At 41.0% G+C, this 26,132-nt stretch overlaps 1 protein-coding gene across 1 annotated transcript; it reads left to right on the top strand.

The window, feature by feature from the left end:
* Window positions 1–892: 892 nt before the first annotated feature.
* On the top strand, window positions 893–24,578 carry syt6a (synaptotagmin VIa). Its single transcript, XM_049580998.1, has 7 exons — window positions 893–947; window positions 1,750–2,143; window positions 3,399–3,960; window positions 15,648–15,768; window positions 16,833–17,004; window positions 20,060–20,210; window positions 24,017–24,578. Exons 1-7 carry the CDS (start codon window positions 893–895, stop codon window positions 24,086–24,088), a joined length of 1,527 nt encoding a protein of 508 aa, XP_049436955.1. The 3' UTR covers window positions 24,089–24,578.
* The last annotated feature ends 1,554 nt before the right edge of the window (window positions 24,579–26,132 follow it).

Below are 26,132 nucleotides of genomic sequence, written 5' to 3'. Positions count from 1 at the left end.
AAACTTTTACTTATATAGGGATCCTTTCCGTAATGTTGTCAGACACTTAGAATAAGTGGCAAAAACAAACACTTTCAGTGGACATACACTGACAGTGCGAACATACCCCAAGTGATCACATTGCAGCCTGTGTCGCTGCTGTTTCTCTTACAACTGGACCACTTTGAACAATTGCTGTTCACAATAGTCACTTAGACACAAAAACATAGGAAATTGGGTCCAAAAATAGTCCTGCCTTTAAATCCTACTTCAGAATAAGCACAGAAATACTATTAAGAAGATGTATGTAAAGTATTAAAAGTAGAAGAACTCATAACCTGTGACTGATGTATCTGACATTATAAGATTGTTGATACTGATGTTCTGATGCATCATTTTACTGTTGTAGGTGGTTGAGATGAAGCTAGTTTTAACTACTTTACATACGGGGTCTCAGAGTCAGGCCCTTCCAACGGGTCACAATACAAATCAATAAATTCTTCAGTAAATATCAGTCTCATTCGTATTTAATTAGCAGAGTTGTTTAAAGTAACATTGATATACTCAAGACAAGTACCTTAATGAAAGTACTTAGCTACACTCTAACACTACTAATACTTGTTTGCTTAAAATACCTGCATAGTTAAGTTTGCATAAAGTTTGAAACAGAACTTTTACTTCGTCCTAAAATGGAGTTTTATTCCAATGTTGCTATGTGTTAATGTTACTCATTATCTGATTTTTAACATGATTAATAAATCACGTTTTCTCTAAAAACTGAACCCCATCTGCAGGTTTCAGCGCGTGTCGTGCTCATGTGTCGCTGAAGTGAGGAAAGGTTGAGCTGGGTAAATATTAGGAAAGAGCTAATGCAATGTGCCTCGAAGCAGCGTGCTGCTATCTCAAGAGTGTTATGTGGAGACGGGAGTTCAGGGATCCTCTGAGAGGCCACAGAGACGCTCCTCAGTGTGAGTTATTGTAGATAAATTCGAGCGGAAAAGAACACTCCAGCAAAATTGAGAAAATTGAATTCAGTCCCGGCCGGAAGGAGCAGAAAACATTTCAAGTATCAGGTGCAAAAATATAATTACTTGAAATCAACTCTGGCAGGTGTCCCAAAAGGCAAAAGCCAGAGATACAGTACTGTGTTTTCTGTTTGTTCTTTCCCCCTTCGAGTCCTTGTGAATCCTCGCAGAGTGCTTGTCAGCATTCCTGGGACGTCTCCAGGACTTTGTATGCTGCTTGTTCCCCTGATAGCATATTCAAAATGCTGGAAAATAAATGAGTTTGACCGTGCCCGGCTCCTTTTATCTGTTTCATGGTAAAAATCCCAGAGGAAGGCGTCTGACACATTGGTTTATTCCTATGAGCAACTTCTTTAAAATTCATATAGATTATATTTCTTTTCTTTTTTTTACCATTTGACAGGCTTTAATTACTTGTACCTCTAATGTCAGAGAAATTATCTTTGTACGTGTACATGTGCATGACTGCATACGATACCCACATTTGAATTCTGTTTACATTAATACGCTTTCCTTATCCCTTCGCTGAACTGACTAATGGAAGCTACTTAATATTTATGAAGCACATCTCCCAGTATACTTGGCTGGCTGTTTGTTGTCTTATATAAAAACCACTGATATAGCACCAGAAAATTCCTGTCCTAATGGACCGTCTCTCTCTTTCTCCTCTCTCACCCTTGTAATCACCATCTGTTTGTCCATATTGTCTGATCCTCTGTTTCCGGTCCCCGCGGCTCACCACCAGACGCTTCTTTTGGCCTCCTGTTCGTTGTGTTTGTGGTCTGTGGCCTGGCTCTGCTGGGCCTCCTTACATTCGTCTCCTGGAAGCTGTGCCGTGTGCCTTGGCGAGCTAAGGCCCGTTTCCCCAGCCCATCCCTCACCGCGGCCTGTGACCCAGAGGACTGCCCACTCCAGTCGCCTCCCCTTCTGCCCAGCCCCCAGCAGCAGCCACCGGTCACCATGGCGACAGAGAAGGTGAAGGACCCCATGGGTTCGATGGGTTTCCTGGAGGCGGCGGTGAAGATAAGCCATACATCTCCCGACATCCCCACCGATGTGCAGCTCTCCATGAGGGAGCACTTCCTGCGCCGCACACAGCGCATGCAGAGGCAAACCACTGAGCCAACATCCTCCACTCGGTTAGTCATATATACACGCATGTGTATGTAAGTTTGTGATGTGGTTATTCATGTGTAAATAAGCTTAAGGATATACAGAAGCACGCATGCATGCTCACATGGGCAGATTTTAAGACATGAAGTCATGTAGTATAAAGGACAATTAATCCAACATTAAAAATGAAGGGAAAAATGTAAATCTGAAAACGCCTCACTGCTATTCACTTTATATTTTAAGTGACTAGGCACCAAATACATTAAATATAGCCTCACTAATGAGGGGAGAACGTTTCTATCAAAGCAATTTGGTATCTACAAAGTTAATTATAATAAATACTGTAGATCGTGTTGCCTCAGAGGCATCTCTTTGTAACTCATAATGGTAAGGCTAATCATATGCAAGAGCTTCTTCATGAGAATTTATGAAATGGAGGGGAGAAAAAAGAGAACATTATGCTGTAGTAATTCTAGCAAAACTGCACATTTTCACCATGTTAATAAGTGCACATCAGTAGTCCTGTTGATTATGCAGCTAGACTTTAAAAAGCACATCTAAAGCAGCAGAAATTTCCATTTAGGGTCCTGACACAGCAAATCATCGGTCACCCCCGGGTCCTCATTTGGTGCTCAATGAGCTGTCGCTGGGCTTTCTCTGTTGTTGTTATTGTTATTTCATACATTTAAAGCAGTTTTATCTTGACTTGCTCATTTTCACCTACACTTTTTATTTTACTTTTCTGTTCCTCACATAAAAGAGCAGACAAACCCAGCACAGAGCATAGAAAAGCAAAACTAACAGTGTCTGATGCAAATCAGACATATTCTCAAGTCGGTATTCGAAGCATATAACAGCTCTGACAGAGACATGAGAATGATACGCTAGCTTTCTATGATAATTGTTTTCATGCATTTTTAAAAACTGTATAAACAGAGGCCACAGGCTGCGAGTTATTTCCTCGCACACAGGAGAGAACTCAGCTTGCTGCTGGCTTCTTCTGCTGGGATCAAATGCAACTTTCATAGAAGACGTCAGGCGACACGTGGTGACGCGATCCGTCACCCTTTGTCAGCAATACTGGTTTGAGGTCAGCTTTGTGTGTCAAGGCCTTTGAATCCAAAGCCTCCCTCCCTTGAATTTAAAACCTTCCTCCCTTGAATTCAAAACTTCCCTGTTTTGAGTTTCCTTGCTCGTCAGCCCTACAGCTCTTCACCACAAACCCCGAGACATTCCCTGTCAGTCACTCTCTCTTTCTTTCTGTCTTTCCTGTCCCTGCAGGCACAATTCATTCAAAAGACACCTGCCCAGGCAGATGCAGGTAGGCAGTCTCGATCTGGGAAATGACTACGTGGTGGACAATGATGAAAAGCCCACCGGCATCGGCCGCATTCAGCCAGAGCTCTACCAACAGAAGGCCCTGGAATCAGAGGATTCGTCCAAGAACGGCAGCAGCAAAAACTGTGGCAGGATTAACTTCTCTCTCAAGTACGACTACGAAAACGAGGCCCTCATTGTCAACATTCTCAAGGCAGCAGATCTACCAGCCAAGGACTTGTGCGGCACATCTGACCCTTACGTGAAGGTCTACCTGCTGCCTGACCGCAAGAAGTTCCAGACTCGCGTCCACAGGAAGACCCTCAACCCCACATTCAGTGAGAGCTTCCAGTTTCCTGTGCCTTACGATGAGCTGGCAGTCAGGAAGCTCCATATGAGCGTCTTTGACTTTGACCGGTTTTCGCGGCATGACATGATCGGGGAGGTGGTGCTGGACAACTTGTTTGAGATGTCGGACCTCTCCAGGGAGACTAACATATGGAGGGACATCCAATATGCCACCAGTGTAAGAATCTATTGGCTTTTTCTGATTTTTCTAGACCGAGTATCAAATGACTGATTGTATTGAGACACTCATGTTCCATATGACCGATCTATACAACCAGGGTCAGCGCTACTAAAGAGCACGCTGAGGTCATGTCTTCTAGAGATCTTCTGGGAATGTGAGGGAAGGGTAAAGTCGGGTAGATACTGTACATAGGAGTGACCAAATTTCTGCCAGATCAGTTGATTTTTGACATGCAGTTGATCATGACGCCTGATTAATTGCCTAAACAATCAACATTCTGCATGCAAGATAACTGAACGGACAATCTGGTCAGCTGTCATTCAGTTTGAGCAGTTCCACAGTTTGATTTCCCATATCGCTGTTCATTCAATCACTCTTGCATTATAAACTGGAGTGAGCTTGTTTTTATATTAGTGGAGTAATATTTTACAGGTTGTAGTTAAACCTGCAGTCTTTAAATGAGACTCGTTATATAAAAATTAACTTCAACTTGTACAAAGTAATGGCACCTTTCACTCTTTTTTGTCACATTACATTTTTTGCCCTTATTCCAAAAAAGACAACATTCCCACTAAGCTGATTACATAGCTATTGAAAATAATTATTCCCCTAATATTCCTGTTTACATGTAGCCACGCATACTCAGATTAATGTGTCCTGAAATGTTGTTTATCAGGTCAACATACGTCTTGCAAATTTGCTTCGCTGCATAAAAGTAGGATTCTTTCAGACTTGTTCGACCACGCCAACACAGCCTCCTTTTCTCATCCCTTCAACCACCTTCTCAAAAAGTTCGGTGTTGCAATGTTTGTGCAAATCCTGTTGATATCCAAGTCTTTCATAATGTTTAAAAGTAGGTGTGTTTCTCCTTCTGACCAGAAACATGGGCTTTTCTTTTGAGGGTGTATCGCTACACCAGCCTTCCAAAGTGTTGGCGAGTTGGTTTGTGTACAGCGTATCCATGACAACACACAGAGCCAACCGTAAACAGACAAGAGGCAGCGTGTCTCAAACTGCAGTATAAACCCCAATGGAGACTGTTAACACCATAACACAATAACTTCTCCAGGGATTTTATGGCCTTGCGAATTCTGTAAGTGGTTTATATTAGACATCTCAGAACCAGGTCTATTTCTGGTGCAAAGTCACTCTGTTGTGTTATGAGAATGACTGGCAATGGGCTCTTTATGAGTGTCAAGGCCAAGGTCATTTTCTAGGGGTAATGACCAAAGGAAGGAAATTTAAAGGCTGGCTGGTAGTGGGTTGTTTGGGGCTTACCTTGAGTTGGCATCAGTGGGTAACCCAAGCAGCGTGCGTCAAAGATGTCTTGTTCAAGTTCTGTTCTTTGTAGTTGGTCCAATCAGAAAACCTGAAGGTAGTCGGCTTGACAGATGTAGCCTCTCAGTCCAGCAGTAGCTCGACAAAGCTACCAGCTAGCCAAAAGTAAAGGAGAAAAGTTACTTGTTGACCTGCTGTTTTCATGCTTTCACTGTGATTGGTCCAGCTTTTTCAGAGCAATAAGACTGGCTTAGGGTGTATTTATTAATCTGCACACCCTCCAATCTACATTCAACTTTAACTCGCCCTTTTGCAACTTGTGCTGTTGCACATCCATGAACCAAAATAACAAGTGTGCTTGACGACACCCACGCCATCCCAAGACCTGACACTTTGCACTGGGTGTTGCGTCTATGCTATTAAAACAGGACCAAAATGTAAAATGTTCACCACTTTTAGGCCAGTAAATAAAGGATGCAGTATTTCTTCATCTGAGCAGCATTTCAGCATCTTCATATAGGGAATTGAAATTTCGAGAAAATCTAATGCAGCAGTGAACTAAATAATTAGAAATATCTGGCCAACATTTTCTGATTGCTTAAGGGGCGTGTTGAGGGAATTAAAATCCTGGCAGCAGCCCTGTAATTTGAATTAAATGACTAGAAATGCAGTAAAATAGCAAATGAATCACCAAAAATCAGACACATAGTTTGTTTTTTTCTCCTACATAAACATAATTTTCACTTATTAAAATACATAAAGGGACTGGCTGCAGTCGGGAGGTGTTAACATCTCAAACATAAAAGGATACATCTGACTCACAGCTCACTCGCGCAATTATTTTTCTGTTGGCTTTGTTACTTGTAGATGATGTCCAGGGGCTGTTTTGCAAGAACAACGTGTTCCCCATCACTTTATCACCTCCACAGAGCCCTTATATCTGAGAGTTCTTCCTCCTTCAGTTGTTGAACTTGAGCTTCTTCAAGGGTTGTTCAATAATCTCAACGTTATTGCTTAGAAGGCAGAAAAGCAACCGGCCCTCTCCTTGGCACACAAACTTTATTGAACCACCAAATGATTTTATGACAAAGTCCCTTGCTCACATTAAACTCAAGATTGGCAACATAAAGAATGCACAGATGGTGGAGTTCAGGAGAAACAAAAAACAAACAGAAAGTGGAGTGTAAGGCAAGTCCAGGGTAAGATAAAGACGCTGCTTTATAAACACTGTGCAGCTTAATGAGTGGAAGAGACACCAGTATTTAGCAGACGAGGGAAGGGCGAAAGAAAAGAGCCAGCAGCTTTCCTCAGTTCATAGATCAAGGAGAGATATTCATCAATAACACCAACTTAGCACTACTAAGATAAAGAGTGCGGAGGGGAGGAGTATACCTATTGACTTTCGACTAATTCTCATGTGTGTACGATCTGAGCAAACTATTTTTGGGAGGTTTTTACATTCTAATCAGCAGCTTGAATGGTTGAGTTCATTTATCATGGAAGTGACTAAAACAGAGAGGTAATCATTCTCTTTTAATAAAGCATCCATAATGTATAATGAATACAGCGATGAAAATGTAAATACAGTCAGTGACTAATAAGTAATTGACTTGACTCATGAGGAGTTTACTGCCACGCTAGCAGCTAAATGCTAATGTAACATGCTAAAATGCTCACAGTGACAATGCTAAGGTGCTGATGTTTAGGGTTAATGTTAACCCTCATAGTTCAGCGTGTTAGCATGCCAACGTTTGCAAATTAGCATTAAACAGAGAAAACAGTTTTAGACTGTGTAATTCTGACCTGATGGTGGTGCTAAATCAAAAGGCAGGAGATCACCAAAGTCATTACAATTCATCCCAAGGGGAACATGAGCATCTGTACATTAGCTTTATGGCAATCAGTAGAAAAGAGTGAACCAGGAATAAGTCCTAAAATCCGGAAATGGGTTAGCATTTTAGCACTCCTGGTTCCCTCATCTGAAAGTTAATTGGTGTTTTGAATGGGTATTTGGTCTACAACATAAAATACGCCAGTAAATACCCCACTCGTAAATTTCGAAGCCTTTACATAATTTAAAAAACATAATTGCTAACAACTGGCAAAATGAGACTACAGAACGTCATCATGCCGAACACCGCTTTACAGCGTCTTTGTGGCGGCGACGTTAAGTCATGCTACCATGGTGTAGTTTGTTTATAGCATAACTTTAGCTTTTTAGCTCTAGCGATTCCATTTACGATTCAAAAATCATAAAAGTGGTGTTCATTTTTGAAGTTCATCTTGCTTAACAAAACATGTATCGTAAACTTTTGTTTCCCCCAAAGCGTAAAATACAAAAAAACTCATAGGCTTTTTGTTAGGGGAACCAGGGCAGTGTTGATTTCTAAGTAGCTACAAAAAACATCATCCCTGCAGCACTATTATTGTTGTGACATTTCCATCATAAGCACAAATGATCAACATCTCAGTTAGCATGCTAACAATGGTTAATTGGCACTAAACACAAAGAACAGCGGAGGTTGACGGCAATCAAGTCATAAACCAAAGTACTGAATAAAATGCATATTTTGACCAGATGATGGCGCTAGATCAAGAGAAGAAGAAGTTTGGGGGTTACCAAAATCAATAGGATCTGATATGGTCTCGATTAACAGATAACTGCGTGTATTCATAAACTGTGGATGGACTTTGGAAGGCTATGGAAAAGTCCTGGTTGCCGTTTGTAGTCTTTTTGGAGAGCATGTAGTATTGACCAGTCACGTTTGAGGGGCAGGTAAACCGAGCAGGAGAGGTAGAACACATTGACTGCAATGCAATCTCTGAATCAACTGACTTGTCTGACAACAATTTAGCTTCTGATTCATTTTTTTCTAATTATTCTGCATTTATATACATATATCTGTTTATAGAAATTAGCCAAAATGTTATCTGGACAGCCATACTCACGTATAAGTTGCTAATCTAACTGTAAACAATGACTGGCACTCAGAAAAGGATATCCACTGGCTACACCGGCTCTGCTGAGGTATTGGTTGTTGCTATATATTCATCAGACAGTAGCTGAGGGATTCTGTGATTGGATCCGATATATCCTCAAAGAGCCGTGAATGTCTGTATGAAAATTTGTGACAGTCCCTCCGTTAGATTGTAAGATATTCCAATGGATAAGTGAGGCGCCAAAGGAAAATTGAGTAAGTACACCTCATCATCAGGGGAACGTCAATGTCTGCATGCCCGATATTATTTTCAGCCCGTTGTCATTCCTAGGTTGACAAATACAGATGCTTTATCAGGCCCCTCAGTGTGTGATGCCGACACGGAAAGCACCCTTTGGCATCTCTATGAGACCAACTGCGCTTTCAGCTAACTCCAACCTATACCCATCTGTGGCAATATGATGCTCAGAGAAACTCAGGTAGTATAAAGAGCGAGAAAGTTCACATTGGGGGTAAGAGAGGGGACGCTGATGGGTCAAACTAACATAGACTCACCCAGGAGACCACTGTTAGTTTCCTGTGTAAAACCAAAAGTCAGTGCAGTTTCATCGTAAGGTTATGTACATCCATTTGTCACGTACTTCTGTCTCTCACATGACCTCTTTAGGTCATGTTACATACTTATTTTAACCCAAAATGTTTTCTCTATACCTAACAATACACTTTGGTTGCCTAAACCTAACCATGACCATTTCACAACTTAAATGATGGGTTGCAAAATGTTTCACCCAGAAGACAACTGTGTGTCACATAAAAACACTATGTCGCAAGCCAAGGGGAGTGAGAAAGCATCGGTATTTGAAGACCTGACCCAAAAGAACGTGTTGTTATAATTATAGACATACTGTAGATGTTAAAGTCTGGATCAAGGTGGTGGACTGACCTGACAATCGATGGACAGAATGACATCTCTGGCGCTTTGCCACTAAGCATGGCTAAAATATGATTAATGCAGTACAGATTATACAGACTGGCATCAAAACGGCCTGTGTTTCTACAAGGACAATCAAAGTGTCACTTCATGCTTTTACAACACTTGACATTTCTGCTGCGCTCTCACATTACGGCTGAACCTTCACACCCTTCAAACGAAATCCCTCACTTTCCACAGCAGAGAAAGCCAAATCGCAGCTGCATGTGTGAGGAGACGTTAAGACTGCAGCGCTCAGACAGACGTGCTGGGGTTTGCCAATCAGTGGGGTTCTCACTGAGCTCATTCGGAGTGATTAGGGGTCTGTGCGACCTTAATACTGTTTATAGGATGAGGCTAAGAACTCACATGAGGCAGATAACAGGACTCTCATTAGCTCAGTAGGGACTCATACAGCATGTCTCCACACAAGTAAAAGCTAATATTTTCGTAGGCAGGTTTTGCTCGTCTCAAAAGTAATTTAAAGTATAGAAAACATTCTTACACGAGGGACCTAAGTGATGGAATTCTCTTTAAAAAAAAAAAAAGACTCATTCACTCGCTGATGATGTGGGTAATTTAGGTTACATTAGGTTAAAGTGCTGAGCTGTAAATTCGATTTCTTCTCTGTTTTTGTTTTAATTCTCTGTCTTGAGTGATGATCATCATTTGGAAACAGAATTTATGTTTTTTTGATAATGTAATCAAAGTTCCATGAGAATAATGAAATTCGCCATTTGGCAAAAGAGTTTATCGGGAGGTTGGCCATAATTTCAGAATGAAACCAAATTGTTTCCAGGAGATACTGACAGCTAAATGACCTCAAGGACTTGAAGTGAAGCCCAGTTGTTCAGCTCACTTTACTCAATTAAATAGCTCCATACTATTGGTGGTGAAGTCTGTGGCTCATCTAACTGCATCAGGGTATAAAAGATCAGAATTTATTTTCTGTTTGAACTCAATTATTTCTCACTCATATTTCTTCTTAAAACTTTATAATTTAATCACCAAGACATGCTGGTTAAATGAGAAGATCAGTCTAATAGCTCTGCATAAATGCTGCAATCGATTCATTGCAAGTCAGAAGTCGATAATTCCAAGTTGGTATTCCCGACCTCTAATCTAAATGCATCTCAGTGCATCTGCCCGGGAAAACATGGACCTCCACAGCAAACTAATGTTTGTATATAACGTCCCTGAGCTTCACAAGCATCTACACAGGGCCTACATCAATTACCACCACTATAAGTGAAGAGAAAGAGCCCATAAAGTAAAAGATCAACTATCATCATTGCTGATTAAACTAATGTACAACAGCTCAAAATCATGTAAACAGGTGTCAAGCCTAACAGCGTGAACAACCACAGCCAATAGCACATAGTTGTATAACTTGTATGCAATTGTTTTGTGTGGTCAGAGATAGAGACACACATGATCACAAAGGCTTGTATCAAGCACCAATAAACTGAACGAAATGGCAGCTACAACACTGTTACATGTTGCTGTAACATCAGGTGTGTTTACAGGAGAACTCGGGCAGGGTGGATCTTGCCCAAGTTTACAACTTGAGTAAGTTTCATTGTAGTTTTCTGCATTGAAGATTATTTTTTTTTACAATTTCCCAGTACAATGGAATGCTACACTTCAGTTTACTGCACACATCTAGTGGGAGCTAACGTTAGCTTAGACTCACAAGTCAGTCTTAAGACGTTTTGCTTAACTAAAGACTGATGACTTTCTCCCTGGTTTTGTGTTTAGATGGGCGGATACAATTTCAGAGTTTAAAAAAACTCCCTACGTTGCAGAACCAATAGTAAATCCGCAGGGCGGTCCTTCGGTGGCTCGCTGAACTTTTGTGCTCGTAAACATAGTCCGACTAGAAACACTTGTAGCGATACAAAATGGCTCAAGTCGCTGTACGTCCTTCATTTCCACAATCTTGTGGACTCAGCACATGTTTGATAAAACGGAGTTAAATCTCTCGGCATCCATCTTCATGCTCTCTGTGTGTTTGTTGCCTTGTGGACGAGAAAAGGGGGAGCGCACATTTCCGGGAGGGCGTGTCCTTTTCAAAAATGCAAGAGGCGTTGCTTTGTTGCCGGCCGTTTTCGTCGGTGTGTTAATCACATTTTAGAAAGGAGTGTCCCCAGACTAGCAGAAGGCGGAGATCTCTGATTGTCTGGTGGCGAGATGAACATTAGCTAGCAGCACCACTCTGTCAGCAATTACCACTTGTAAAGCCCTCCAGACCCAACAGCCTTGCTATAAAAACGTGCCCACCCTCCAGTCTCCCCCAAGGTTGCCCCGGTGAGTAAGTGGTTTCATTTTTAGCCACAAACCCCCTTTAGCATTGTGAACAATGTTAGCTCTATTGGCACCGATAGCAGTGTCAGTATGGCTAGTGATGTTAACATAGTTAACAGTGCTAAAGGGGTTTTGCTGCTTTAAATGAAGCCACTTACTCACCAGGGCAACCTGGGGGGGGGGCACCATCGGGACGCAAGCAAGCAGCTGCATTTTGAGCAGCAAAACCCCTTTAGCACTGTCAACAATTTTAGCACCACTAGCCATGCTGACACTGCTAACAGCGCTAACAAAAATGCTAAAGGGAGTTTGCGGCTCTTAACTGAGCCACTTACTCACCAGGGCGACCTGTGTGGAGACCAGAGGGTGGGCACAGTGTTTTCACAGAAACGCCATTGGGTCAGGACAGCATTAGATGTGGTGACTGCCAAATGAGCAGCGCCACCAGCTAGCCCCTACCCAACCCAGGAGGTGTGCAGTGCAGAGAGGCTAAGCTAACATTAGCTAACTGGAGGAGACAGGAGGGTGGGCAGTGGGCTCTATGTTTCTGCGTGTGACCTCAGTTAGCTGTCTGTCAGCAAAGCCAAGAGACAATTAAATTAAAAGAAAAACATTAAATATTAAAATTTCACCCTCTCTAAATGGATAGTGCTTTGAAATGAGGTGGCTCACTGAGTCAATGGAGAATCTTTGCCAACTGGTTAGTTACTGGTTTATGGGTGTCAGCCTGTCAAAAGCAAAATCAGCTGATTCTGACATACCTAATTGCAGCATAAGGAGCTGAAACCCAGAGATGAGTAGCTTAGCTTAGCATAAAGACTAGAAGCTGAGAGTAGCAGCTAGCTTTGCTCCTTCTAAAATGAAGTCCAGTTGAAATGAAACAGCATCTGTATGTCTTCTACAACCAACATATCTGCTCTGTAAATAACATGCCTTGTGTTCTCCTTTCAGATTGGCACTCCTTAGTTTTGCATCAATTACATTCATTAGTTTTCCTGCTAAAGTCTCCTTCTCTTCTAAGTTGCACACATGAACACACATCCTGCTCTTCAGCTTGCTAAACCAGCAACCAAACAAACATGCACCCAAGAAAAGTTCAGTGCTCACATCAGTCTGCAGGCCAGACAGCTAATTAAGTGCTCAGCTGCAGCACATTAAACAGCATGTAAACGCACCTGCAAATGTCACTTTGGTCCATTTAAATGCTGGCGTGGCCGTTACTCTTAAATACCACTAACAACACGCTGTCTGACCATGACATGTTCCCTGGGGTGTAACACTGGCTCTCTGGCAGGGCTGCTAGCTGCTGTCAGTCAAACCCAGACACGCCCCACCAGCTGGCTGAGACGAGAGGAAGCATTTCTGACCTTTTTTCTTCCTGTTAATAAGAAAAAACACAAATTTTGATGATCTAATACTCTTATATCACACTGTATGTCATTCGTTTCATCTGGAGACAAACAGAAATGTAAAAACGGCAGTTTGCTCGTTAGCCATGCAGCACCATCCACTTTAACCTCCTCCGTCTAAGTGTGAACAGCCTCATGAATGTTTGCAGAGAGTTACAAGACATGAGTTTATGGTACATAAACTGCACCACTGTAGGAACTAATGACAGCAGAGCTTGTTTCCTCAGAGAGTTTTTCCCCCTCTTTAATAAAACCTTTAATAAAATCAAATGATGTATAGCCGTCTGCCACTTTCAGTTGGGACCAGGCCTTGAGCAGAACCAGGCCAGCAGTTTCCCACTGCTTTCACTCTTTATACGAAAATAAGCTCATCATCTCTGAAAAAAAAAAAAAACACTTTACCCAAAATGTCAAACTATTTCTTTAGGAAAAAAAAAGCGGACATTAAGATATAAAATGTCCTGTGCGACAAAATGACAACACAACTCATCCTCTATCTTGCTGTGTGCTTTACAACAAATATTCTCCATTTGTCTTTAACACAACTCACCATCCCCCTGCATCCCTCCAGTGCCTCATCTAAATACAAAGCTGCAGTAACCAAACAGCAGATTCATAATGCGGTTATTTTTCAAGGCAAAAATGCAAATAGAGAAGTTGCATTATTTTGCATCATATTACCTTTTTATATACCTTTGTGTGCAGTCTGTACTCTAATGAACTAGTTTACAGTCTCAGCTGTGAGGTTTTATTCCTTGTGGCAACAAAGAGGCATTAAATGCGCCATGTTTTTGTTATTTCATGATAGAGGGATAGCAGATAACCCTGTGGTGGGCTACATCAAATATATTAATTCCTTGTGTTAGTCTTCACCTGTGGTGGAACGTGCCTAAGCACATTTACTCAGGTGCTATGCTTCTTTATGCTTCTTCTGCACGACTATCCACCACTATTTCGATAATTTTGATAACTTTAGTTAGTAGCTACGTTGCTATTTAGATTATTAATACAAAATATAAATCAACTTACATTATTATAGGTCAAAGGAGTTATGTAGGACATGCAGAGTATATCAATGATCAGGAGTCTGAGTAGGGATTGTCTACACATGGCTCTCAACATGAAGGCAGCTAATAATGCTAACAGTGCTAACAACGGCAACAGGACTTAAATAGCCGACAGTATTAACATAAGAGGGGAACCGGAGGGTGGGCGTTACAATTCTGCGAAGACGTTGTTCCACCACCGAGGGTCAGGAAGACATTATCAGCTGTAACTGCCAAATGAGCGCAGTGCAGAGCAGTGGCGATTAGCTAGCCAGGGGGATACACACACAGGAACTCACCAGGCCTCAAGGAAGTGTACCGGGGTTTGAACCCAATTTTCGTAGTGTCCAAACAGTGGAATTACAACTTCCAAACTTATCATGTGATGCCATGGGGCCCTAAAAACACTTTTTACCTGAGATTTACATTGTGAAAGAGACATCTGTAAATCAGTGGATACATTATTATGCACATCCCAACCCCAACTGAATGACTTGCTTCATTATCAGGATTTAAACCATTTAGTCTGATGACATTTGGAAAGTCTAGAAGAGCCACAGGGTTAAATAATTTTATCCCAGTTCAAGTTAGCGAAGCGCTAAACCGGAAGTTGTCAGCTTGGTCAGCAGAAGTCTCTAGTGGTCCTGCTCCATAGAGTGCTGATAGATAACCATTTTTTTGTTGGCGAATGCGGAGGTGCCCCCAACAAAAATCCAAAAGGGTTTTTTGGATTATCTCAAAAAATAAACACTGTGGCAAACAAATGTTTATGATACGTACACGTTGTGTTCAGCAAAATAACTTAACACAAATTAACACTACTTTTATGATTATTGAAGCCAAAATGCAATCACCAGAAGTAAAAAGCTAACGTTGGGCTATAAATGAACTACACTACAATCGCATGACCTAATGTCACCACTGCAACAAGATTGTAAAACCATATTCAGTGTGATGATGTTCTGTAGCCTCACTAAGCCTCTAGCTAGCAACTGCCTTTTTAAGACACGTAAAGGCTTCAAAATTTACCTATGTTGCAGAACAAAATGTGAAAGTCTCTTAAGCTTGTGTTGACCACAGACCTTATTTCAGGCATCAAACCAAATACACATTCAAAAAGCCACTGACTTCAAGACAAGGCAATCAGGAGTGCTAAATTTCCAGGTTTTAGGACTCACTCCTGGAGCACTCTTGACCGATTTTGGCTTCATGTGCCACTGAGCAGCTTTAATAGGAATGAACAGGCCGGGTCTCGCCTCCAACACTGTATCCAGGTCACTTTATACAGTACATATATGTGACTCACATGCATTAACATGCAAGCATGGCCCAACTGTCTACCATAACAAAGAGTGGTATGAAGCGTGACTTTATTCTCTGCTCAAGCAACCCATTACTCCAAAATATATTTACACAGACATGGGCCACTTTGCATTATGAGTACTTTAACTCTGTGTACTTCAAGTATGTTTTGATGCTATAACTTTCGCAGTTTTACCTCAGTAATAGTTTGAATGCATGACTTTTACTTGTAACAGTATTCCGACACTGTGACATTACTACTTTCACCTAAGTCAAAGATCTGAGTACTTCCACACTGATGGTGTGAGCAGACTACAGTATTGATCCAGGAAACAGAACATGAGGATGAGACACTTGTACAAGACTCAGGATCATCTGCATTGAATGTAAATGTGAAACAAAGAGATTTTTTGCTTGCGTTTGTGTTTTTCCACAGGAAAGTGTTGACCTTGGGGAGATCATGTTCTCACTATGCTACCTGCCCACCGCAGGCAGACTCACACTTACTGTCATCAAGTGCAGGAACCTCAAGGCCATGGACATCACTGGATACTCAGGTGTGTTTGCATGTGTGTGTGTGTGTGTGTGTGTTTGTGTGATTCACATACAGCTGCAGCGGCTCAACAGGAATGATCCGTCTTTTTAATATCCAATTGTAAGCATGTCAGATAAAGTGAGCAAACAGCGGAGAGCCGTCTCCACAGCTGCGTTCTGTTTATTTCAGCAGTTATTAATATTCAACACTTGCAATATTAAGACATTGTCAGCAAATAGTTGCAGGGGGTCTGTTTATTGTAATAGACTGCTGCTCCACTTCTCCATTACCACTTTCCCCCACAATACTGATATGACTCGTAAAATGTGACATTTATTGTGCATTAAATGCCAGGGTTCAGGTGTAATTCAGAGTGAACGTGGCATTTTTTCCCCTCACATGTTTGATGACATTTCACGATTTTAAAGTGAGTCCCAATTTTAATCCCCGTTTCAGTTTTTAGGGGTTTAACTGTCTGCCTTTATCTCAATCTGTGGGTCGTAAACCAGTAGCTATCAAGTTGTGCCTTGGAGCGTACTGGGCTGCGAAGCAAGCACTCTTGTTTGTTGCTTATAGATTCAAGGCAGCTTACATCTGACTAAAAACGTGGTATAATACTATAACTATAATACTGACTGATACAGATCAAGATCAGCATTCATCAGGAAGCTTTCTCAGTCATGCTGTTTAAGCTATCTATGGCCTCTCATGCTCTGTGTTTACACAAGCCGTTGACTCATCTACATTTATGCACATTACCGATGCCTGCTCCTCCAGGGTTGCTTTCATGCTTAAGTAGAAAAAACACACACACGCTGGATGATGAAATAGGCCACTGATGGCTCTATCTTCACGGACTTCTTTGAAGATGTTTTGGCAGTCAAGGCAAACATTTGTAAAAGCTCTGTTCTTAATAATCCCACAAGCCTGATCTTCATGCTAATTACTGCTCTGGCAGTTTCGCCCAAAAAAAAAAAAAAAAAAAAAAAAAAAAAGATGGATAACTTGAAACATGATGAGATTCAATTATCAGCGCTTCCTGTTTTGATAGTCACTTCTCCATCCTCTCTTTCTCTCACCGATTAGATCCCTACGTCAAAGTGTCGCTCATATGTGACGGGAGGCGTTTGAAAAAGAAGAAGACGAGCATAAAGAAGAACACTCTGAATCCCACCTACAACGAGGCCATCATCTTTGACATCCCGCCAGACAGCATGGACCACGTCAGCCTGCACATCTCTGTCATGGATTACGACTTGTACGTACATGCATAATTTATTTCTCACTGCTCTAGTCTTCAATGAAAAACATGCAAACATTCATGAATCTGTGTCCATGAACCATTCAGAGGTACACATTTTCACCATTACACTGAGCAGCATACACCTGACTTCACATAGCTAGGCGTTGCAGTCAAAAAACTATGTGTGCTCCTCCGTCTAGCAACACCTGTCCCTCAATGAATGGTTCCTACCTTTACTGACAGACATCCATGACAGAACAGTGACCCCTACAGGACAAATTAGCATCCCACACACACATTTTACACTTGAGATAGCTCCTATGAACAGTGTGTAAGATTTAGGGAGATTTAGTGGCATCCAGTGGTGAGGATTGCAGATCGCAACCAGCTTAAACTTCTCCCAGTTAGAATTCCTTAATTATTCATTGTTCAGGAGGATATTACCAGGAGCCGAATCATCTGCAGAGGTCGCCTCCTCTAGAAAAAACAAACTGAGTTTTTCTGATGCACTTGTCGCAAAGGGGCTGCTAACAACAGTGGCCAACATAAAAATGCGAATGGCCCCGTCTAGAGCGAGTGTTTGGTTTGTCTTTTCTGGGCTACTGTAGATTGCAGTGCAAGACAGACGACTTTGTGTCGATATAAATGACTCATTCTAAAGTAACAAAACACAACAATTCCTAGGTGATTATACACTAATGCCAGGTTCAGACAACACAACATTTTTGTCCTCTCTGACTGTCACAAGGCCTATGTCAGATTAGGCGATTATGGATTACCTGACTGTGATGACAGACTACTCATTGGTCCACGTCCTGTTTTGATTATTACTGTTATTTCAGTCACTGTGGGTGTTAATGTCCCAGTCGAACAGTCTTTGTAGTAACGTAAAAAGTGTCACCAAATGGCAGGAGCTACACTTGAAGTACCGCCTGAAAACCGTGCAAGTCAGTGAATCCTCCACAACAAGTTCCATACAGTTATCTACAGCAGCACATCAGTCTGTGTTCCTATTGGTCAAAATGACAGCTGTGACTGGAGAGGTCGTCGAAGAAAAAGAAAATCAAAAATGCTAGACTTTCTATTGGGACGTCATGAGGCATCCCAGTCTGTTGGCGTCTACTATGACACCGTGCGACAACCGCGTCGGGCTGTAAGCGGGCTGAACTGTGCAGTCTGAACTGGGCGTAAAGTTAACATACTCATTGTAATACATTGTATTTCTGAAATAAATCCTACACACTGGAACTTCAAATCTAAGTGTCAGGCAGGAGATATACCTCATAGATAAATTCACATAGACAGGGGTGCCCAGAAGCTCACCTGGTAGAGTAGGCGCCCCATGTACAAAAGGCTTTGTCCTTGCCGCAGAGGCCCCAGGTTTGATTCCAATCCACGGCCCTTTGCTGCTCTTATCAAATAAAGGCAAAAAGCCCACCAAAATTACGTAGACAACCAGATGCATCCTGAACAGAACTGTCACATACTTGCCTATGTACACGTGTTACTGGAGGATACTGCCAGAGAGCACATCAAAGAATTGATGGTTCAAACTGTTTTGAACTTGTAAATTTTTATGATGTAAACAAGTGGCACCATTATAGATAATATGTGAGGCCCACGAAAATCAAGCACGTTGTTACAGTGGCGAGTTTGTTTCTCACACTGCCTCTACTGCTATGCACGTATTGAATCCTATGGACACACAGCTTTCATTTCTGAGGACATGCAAAACCAAGGCTGCAAACAGAGCCAGGATACACGGGGCAGCCATCATGCGCACGCAAATGCATAGTTCAAAGCAAGTTTATCTCCAGCCTAACCATACAGTTCCACCAGATCCAGTAAGGATGCTGGAGGACACACTAACTCCACTTAACTGCTAGCTTGATGGGCTTCCCGCTTTTGACATACCCAGCAGTGGAATGCACTGCTACTTGGGCGGTCCCTGGTTCTCTGCTCGCCATTTCAAACAGGAAACAACATGCTCACAAACTTTCTGTGACTCTATCCAAAAATCTCTTTCCAAAAACATTAAAGCCAAGAAATAGGCAATGCATCAGCTGAATCTTGTTTCATTTTAGAACTACGTCACCTAGTTTGACAGCTTGGTCCAAGTTCTGTGAGCCAGACGCATCAGCCTTGGACGGAATAATATACATAAAGCTGAATTTAGTCTACTTTATGCAAAGACAGACCGGGAACACACCACAATCCCATCAAACTCGCCACAACACACCCACCATGCACTGCGTGACTGCTTCTCCTCTCTCCAATGAAAGGAATGTAGAGCACTGAGACGCCCTCTGTCACCAGATCTAGTGGGAATGCGCCGTAAGACGTGCATAATTTCGGGGCATCAAAACTAGTTTTGGAGCTAATCATGGTCCAAAATGCAACTTACACAAGTGTGTTTCAGCAGCGTAGGAGATATTTCATAGTTACATTTTCACATGAACAATATTTGCATACTCACAGTATTTTCATTTCTGTGCAAATATATCTGGAGGAGATTATTAATAAAAAAAGATTTCAATTATTCCTCATTTTCCAATTGTGGTTCTTCAGAAAAAGAGAGCACTGCACCTTTACAGTATGAAGCTATAATAGGAAAGGGAAAAAGTGCAGACAGCTGACAGAATGAGAGCACGTGTGTTAAAGGTCGAACTGATTTTTTTTTTTTTTTTTTTTTTTAACTGTGTAGTATAAAAGGAGCAGACACGATTTAGAAACCTACCCTCTTGTGTTTCATTTACTGTCCGCTCTCATGCTTAGGATTAAATCAGGCTGTGCTAATAATAGGGGATTAATAGTGCTTTCATTTACACTTCAGGCATTGTTAAAGGAGCGAAGATCTCCTTCCTGAGATGAGTCACAGAGACAAACAGCTGCGGATTCACTGTGTCAATCGTCAGGACAACCACACTCAGATGTGTGTCTCCTTGTATTACAAGCTGTCCTTCTTGCAATTAGACAAAAAACACAATTTGATGTATGAGTTGTCCTGTCAGGTTAAGTCAGATGTATTCATACAGTACGTGTGTGTGTGTGTGTATGTGTGTCCCCACAGGGTAGGTCATAATGAGATCATTGGTGTGATGAGGGTTGGATGCCATGCCGAGGGACTTGGCAGGGACCACTGGAACGAGATGCTGGCTTATCCACGCAAGCCCATTGCACACTGGCACCCCCTGCTGGAGTCCAAGAAGTCTGAGAAGGAGGTAGGTTTGGATTGGAGTCATTTTAAAGGAGCATTCTGTATATTTATATCATTTTGGATGAGGACTCAGGAGCTTGGATGGTCATTTTCACGTCCAAGAGTTTAAATTATACCGTGCTATGAGTTTAAGGGGCACAGTGGGAGTGACATGAGGCATGTGGCGAAGGGACAAGTGCATACAAGTGGTCGTTTATGTAGTTTGGATGCCCGCCAACACTCAACAAGGAGCAACAGCAGGAATGTCTAATAAACGGCCTGTAGAGGCAATTAAGCTAACTGCGTCACAAACCGGACTCCTTCTCGGTCTCATAACTCAGTCAAATCTCAACACACAAACATGATACATATATTTTTAAATTTTGTGTGACTTACTCTTTCAGAAGATGCCATTATCTTTGATGTACATCACGAGTAAACGTCCTTAAATTCGCGTAGAAGTCAAAGAAAAAAGACGCTACTTGTGAGTCCAGAACTTCACTGAAAATCATCGCGATTTAAGCTTTTCTTCAGTTTTTAAATTATCCGGTGATAGTTGTCTGTAATTTTATTAGTTTAATAGAAAAAGGAACTTCTATTAACTAATTCGGCATATTTTAAATGGCGCTAACTTTCAGCAGCGCTAACAAATATCGATGCTAAATTGAAAAACTCGGCTAAAGTCGTAGCCCAAGTCAGATCTCACTACATTAATAGCATCTTTATACTTCCTATTTACATCCCCCGGAGCATGATGGGAACTCCACAATAACAGGAGTGACAAAATATATTAGTATGAACTTCTTTAATGTTGTATTTTCTGTAATTTTCCTGCATTGCTAAGGCTCAAAACATCCCATCAACAATGTTCTTTTATTTTATTGTATTTTTAAATATATTTTTAACACAAATGATACTTTAAAATGCTTTTCTAAAAGAAAAAGCCATCTATTTTATTTGTTTACTTATTTAGCCTTTTTTTTCTGCAGCTATGTAATAATAATAGTAATAATAATCATGATAACACTCAGTGCTTTACAATAAAACTACAAAAAAGGAGAATGAAATTAATTAAAACGTCATCAAACTGTCACCAGAGTAAAAGATAAAATACAAGAGGGCCAAAACTAAAATAAAGATATCAAACAAGAATAAAAATCAATAAAAAAGCAATAAGATAGACAGACAGCTCAGATAAAAGTATGTTTTTAGGAGAGGCTTAAACAAAGACGCTGGCTCAGACAGGCTTTCATCCTCAGGCAGGTCGTTCCAGAGTCTCAGGACCCTGATTTCAAAAGCTCTGTCCCCTTTAGTCTTCAGCCTGGACTCTGGAACAGACAAAAAGACTTCAAACTACACATAAGTTCATGAGGGGCTAAAAGGTCAGAAATATAATCAGGAGCCAGGCTGTGAGGAGCCTTAAAAATAATCAATAAGGTCTTAAAATCAACCCTGAAACGAAAAGGGAGCCGATGTAAAGAGGCTAAAATCACTGTGATGTGATCGTAATTCTTGATTCTGGTTAAAAAGAGAGCATAAAGGGGTTGTTGTTGTTGTTGTTGTTTTGATTCTATAAAGAGGCAAGACAGAGATGATAACACTGTGTCTGTGTTTTTGATGAGATAATAATGCAGGTATCCTGTGAGATACTAATTTTTGAGTCTATGTTCTTTGAATGAATGCTTTCAGTCTTTTTAATTATTATCATTAAGTCCTTTTCCTGAACCCCTACCGCACTAAATGGAAACATAAATGTTAAATCAGACAATGGGCCTCATGCAGCAACATTCTCTTGAACTTCTCTTATATTTTCTGCTGAGAAAAAAATAAAAGAAGTAAACTCCAGATGCATCCAAATCTGCTCTTACCCAGGTGTGCTAAATCCCACTTGATCATAAGTCACATATTAGCATATATGCCTCCTAAACACTATATAAGGGCAGGTGTTGTGCCATATGCAATGACTCAGGCACATGCCCAGGATCTAGAGAGATGCCACCAAAAAAAAGACTGTAAGAAGAAGAAGGACTTCAGCAGTAGTGACACTGACTTACGGTTGAATAAACTTGAATAAAGTGATTACAGATAGCATTACAGGGGAAAAAAAGGAATGGCTACACAGTTGTGACACTGCAAAGTCTGCATCAGCACTAGTGGTGGAGGAAGTTTTCATATCTTTTACTTTACTAAGTAAAGGTACTATTGCCAGAGTGTTAAAATACTCTGTTACTAGTAGAAGTCTTGCATTGAAAATTTAACTTAAGTAAAAGTGTGTAAGTACAATCAGGAAAGTGTATTTAAGTATTAAAAGTAAGTACTCAATGCTGAAGAAAATTAAATCAGTTTAATCAATCAAATTAATGAAAAGGAAAGCAGCGAGTCATTATAGTTGAGAAGCTGGAGCCATGAAATGTTTTTGCATGAAAAATAATATTAAACTTTAATTGAAACAGTTGCCAATTAATATTCTAATCAATCAACTAATCATCTTAGCTGCACTTGTTTATCTTCATATAGTCTGTGTGCCAAAAAACTTTACTTGTAAAGTGACTAGTGACTAAAGTTATCAAATAATTGTGGTGGAGTAAAGAGTACAATATTTCCATCTCAAGTGTAGCGGAGTAGATGTAGAAAGTTGCATGAGATTAAACACTTAAGTAAAAGTACCTCAAAATGTGCTTAAGTACAGTACTTAAATGTACTTAGTTACATTCCAGCACTGGTCAGCAGACGGATGAACAACTGAAACCACAGTAATTGGGATCAGTGGAACAAGTACAATAGTCTTTCTTTAGCCTACAAATTCCATAATCTAATCATTATAATAACTCTAAAACATAATCTGATTTTTTAAAGTTTTTTTTTGCAACCTTAGATAGATAGACAGATCAAGATCAAGAATGAAGGGCGGAGGTGACATGCAGCAAAGCAGGTTGAAATCAAAGCAACAGCTCCGATGGCAAAGACATGGGGTGTCCATTCTACTGGTTGAATCTAAATTTGATAACATACATGCATTTTCAAACCTAATAGTCAAACAATTTATGGACTGTGAAAACAAATTGTTTTTCTCCTGTCTTGGTCAGAGTGCTCTCGACTACTCATAAAATTTCCCCTTACCTATAAGAAGAGCAAAAATAAGAAAATATTGGTGAATCCCAGATATAAAAAATAAGAACAAATTGTGGATACAAACAGAAATATGAAAAAAATCTGTGTATCACTTACCGTTAAGTGACAGCATTGGGGGGCTGAAAAATGAAGCCAACACTAAAGTGCAGAAGACTGCAGTTCCTCTAATGGCCACTTGAGGCTGGCTCCAAGAGTGAGTCAATTCCCACAGACCCCTTTGTTAAAATGCCCGACTTTACAAGAGGAATAAACATGTTTACAGCCTGGTACAAAAACGGTTTTGGTCTCCATATATAATTTCCTGGTTCGTGACAACTGTACACGGGGTCAACTGTAATAAAATACACTTACGCTACATTTTTTTAAGGCTTAAAGCTACGCATATTTAAGGGCGGGGCTGCATGACTGACAGGCTGCCTGCGAGACGTCACCACAGTCTATTAGTCCGTGCTTCTCCACATTTTTTCTTACCTATAAAAAGAGTAGAAATAAGAGAACATTGGTGAATCCCAGAAATTGAAAGTAAGAACAAAAATAAGAAAAAAATCTGTGTATGAGGCCCACTGTTCTTATATTCCTGCAGCACACACCGTTAGACTGATATGTGTCTTGTGTTGAGACCTGAGAGTGACGGTGCTGCAAATAAAAAAGGCAACATATGTGTTATGAATCACTTCCTTGTGTCTGTGTGTCCTGCAGTGGAAGGCGAGGACAGCCAGCTTTGACAGCCAAGGCTCCTGCCCCTCACCCCGGCCCCCTGCTAGTCCCTGAGCAGAGCCACCTGTGACCCAGCAGCCCAGAAGGGGGTTTCCTCCCTCCTGCTGATCCACTTCCTGTCTGTCTGATTGAGGAGAAACACAACCCCACTGTCTCTCCCTCCCTCTCTCACTGTCCCTCCCTTCCTCAAGTCTGGTCCCAGAGCACTCCAAAGAACTGATCTAGGACCACCGTCAAGTCGGTTAGTTGTGTGAAGTGAAGTCTTTTCGGGTTTTAGGGTTTGAAGTGTGGGTGTTGTGATGACCCAGAGCTGCCCTGGTTGTCCTCAGAGGAGACTGCCTGGACATCCGGTGTGCAGACATTTAATACGGAGCTGTCCGAGCCGAGGTGGACGGATCTCAGTGTCCTCACGTGGACACTTTCCAGACGCTGAAGATTCAGCTTTGTGCTGCAGAGACTCTTTGATGGAGAGCAGCGGTAGTTTCACAGAGTGGTGCTGAGGACTCGGCCGCGGTAGAAAAGAGACTTTAACTGGATCTGAAGCGATTTCTTGTTGAATTTTAAAGTGCTGTATTAGCATAAAAACCAGACTGAACTGTAGCATTTTGGAACTATTAGATGTTAAACTGCTCCATTCGTCGTTATTGTTTGTGAATAGCAAAACAAATGAATTTCAAAGCTCCAGCTGAGTTCACTGTACTTCAAGTTTCATCAGTAACATAAGCAATTATCTGATCTGTAGCGGGTTGAAGGGAAAATATTCTCAACCTGGCAATTTGCAGTTTTAGTGTGTTTTCACAAGCAGCCGAGACGAGACGTTTTATGTAATGAAGACGAAGCAACAACAGGATTATTGGTTTTCACATGAGAGCAAACTGTGTCAATAGTGATTTCAATTCTATAACAAATTTTTAATTTTCGATACAAGTATAAGGTTAAATTACCTGACAAAGGCACAAATGTCTCATTAGACACAACAATGACTCAGACAGACTTTACAGTTCGGATAAACATTTTGTCGATGGCGCTCTGAAGGTGGTTTCTGCAAACAGGGAAACTGCGAGCACACTTTACACTTCCTTACCTCTGTCTCTGGTGTTTGCTTTTGAGCAGCTCTCACCCTTTTCTTCCAAATGAAATTCACACAAACGCTCATGTTTTCCTGTTCGAAGCACTTCGTTGTCTCCTCTTGTTCTTTTTCTGAACAGGTTTTGGTGGATGTGTATAGTTTCATGTACAGCCATCTGTATGTTTCATTCTTTTTAAAGCCAGAAAAGACACGATAGGTGAAGATTTAAAAAAAAAACAAAAAAAAAAAAAACCTGACATTTTGAATATATGTAGCTTCTTTGTGGTGACGATTGAGAAAAAGGTGAACATATTTGTCTTTTGAACTTAGAAACATGCAACTTTCTTGATGTTTATCCTTTCATTAATCATAATGTTGTACAGGGAGAGCGGGTTGAACTTGCCAGCGAGATGCTTGATCTGCAGCGTGTGGTAAATGGATTATTTTTTGAAGATATTTGATGTGATTATAAGAAAAAGACTGCGGCACTGCTGTTTTATCAGTTTTCTTCTCATCAGGATACTTTCCTTCAACGGTTCCCTGCATTTAATGTGCTTTAATTTCGCTAACTCAAAGTTTTAGTCAGATAAAAGATGCACAAAATTTCAATTAAGGCCTGATTCTTTAATTATTCAGGTGAAAAACAGTGAAGCATTAATAGTCTTTAATTAAAAAGTATTGCATAATGGGAGTTATATCTTCGTGATGAGAATAAAACTAAATCAAAAAATAATTTGGTTTATGCATAATTTTCCTCCAGTTTAAGCTTCCAGTAGTCGTAGTAATTTTGTTTCCGAGCACTGAGATGTGTGTGCATACAGGGGTACAGGACAATGCACATACGGCATACATGATGTACGAAAAATGTCCCAAGATAGAAACCTTTTTTCAGCTCACAGTGTTTAAACATAATTAGTTCAGGTCAGAGCTCATACCACCAATACGACCACATAGGTCGTTTGTTCCAACCTATGAATACGACAACCCACCAAAGTGTTTCCTGAATTAGCACCCCTACTGGTCGATGAC

The sequence above is a fragment of the Epinephelus fuscoguttatus genome, linkage group LG7, assembly GCF_011397635.1.
Source record: "Epinephelus fuscoguttatus linkage group LG7, E.fuscoguttatus.final_Chr_v1".
In the NCBI taxonomy this organism is placed as follows: domain Eukaryota; kingdom Metazoa; phylum Chordata; class Actinopteri; order Perciformes; family Serranidae; genus Epinephelus; species Epinephelus fuscoguttatus.
Note: the sequence above shows the minus strand (reverse complement) of the source record. Positions and strands in the feature narration are given on the sequence as shown.

What these genes read in the sequence shown, in the direction of transcription:
- syt6a (XM_049580998.1), top strand. Translation starts at nt 893, where the DNA reads ATGTGGAGACGGGAGTTCAGGGATCCTCTGAGAGGCCACAGAGACGCT. An exon ending in CCACAGAGACGCTCCTCAGT is followed by an intron (nt 948 to 1,749) that starts GTGAGTTATTGT and finishes GCTCACCACCAG; the next exon opens with ACGCTTCTTTTGGCCTCCTG. An exon ending in CCAAGAAGTCTGAGAAGGAG is followed by an intron (nt 20,211 to 24,016) that starts GTAGGTTTGGAT and finishes TGTGTCCTGCAG; the next exon opens with TGGAAGGCGAGGACAGCCAG.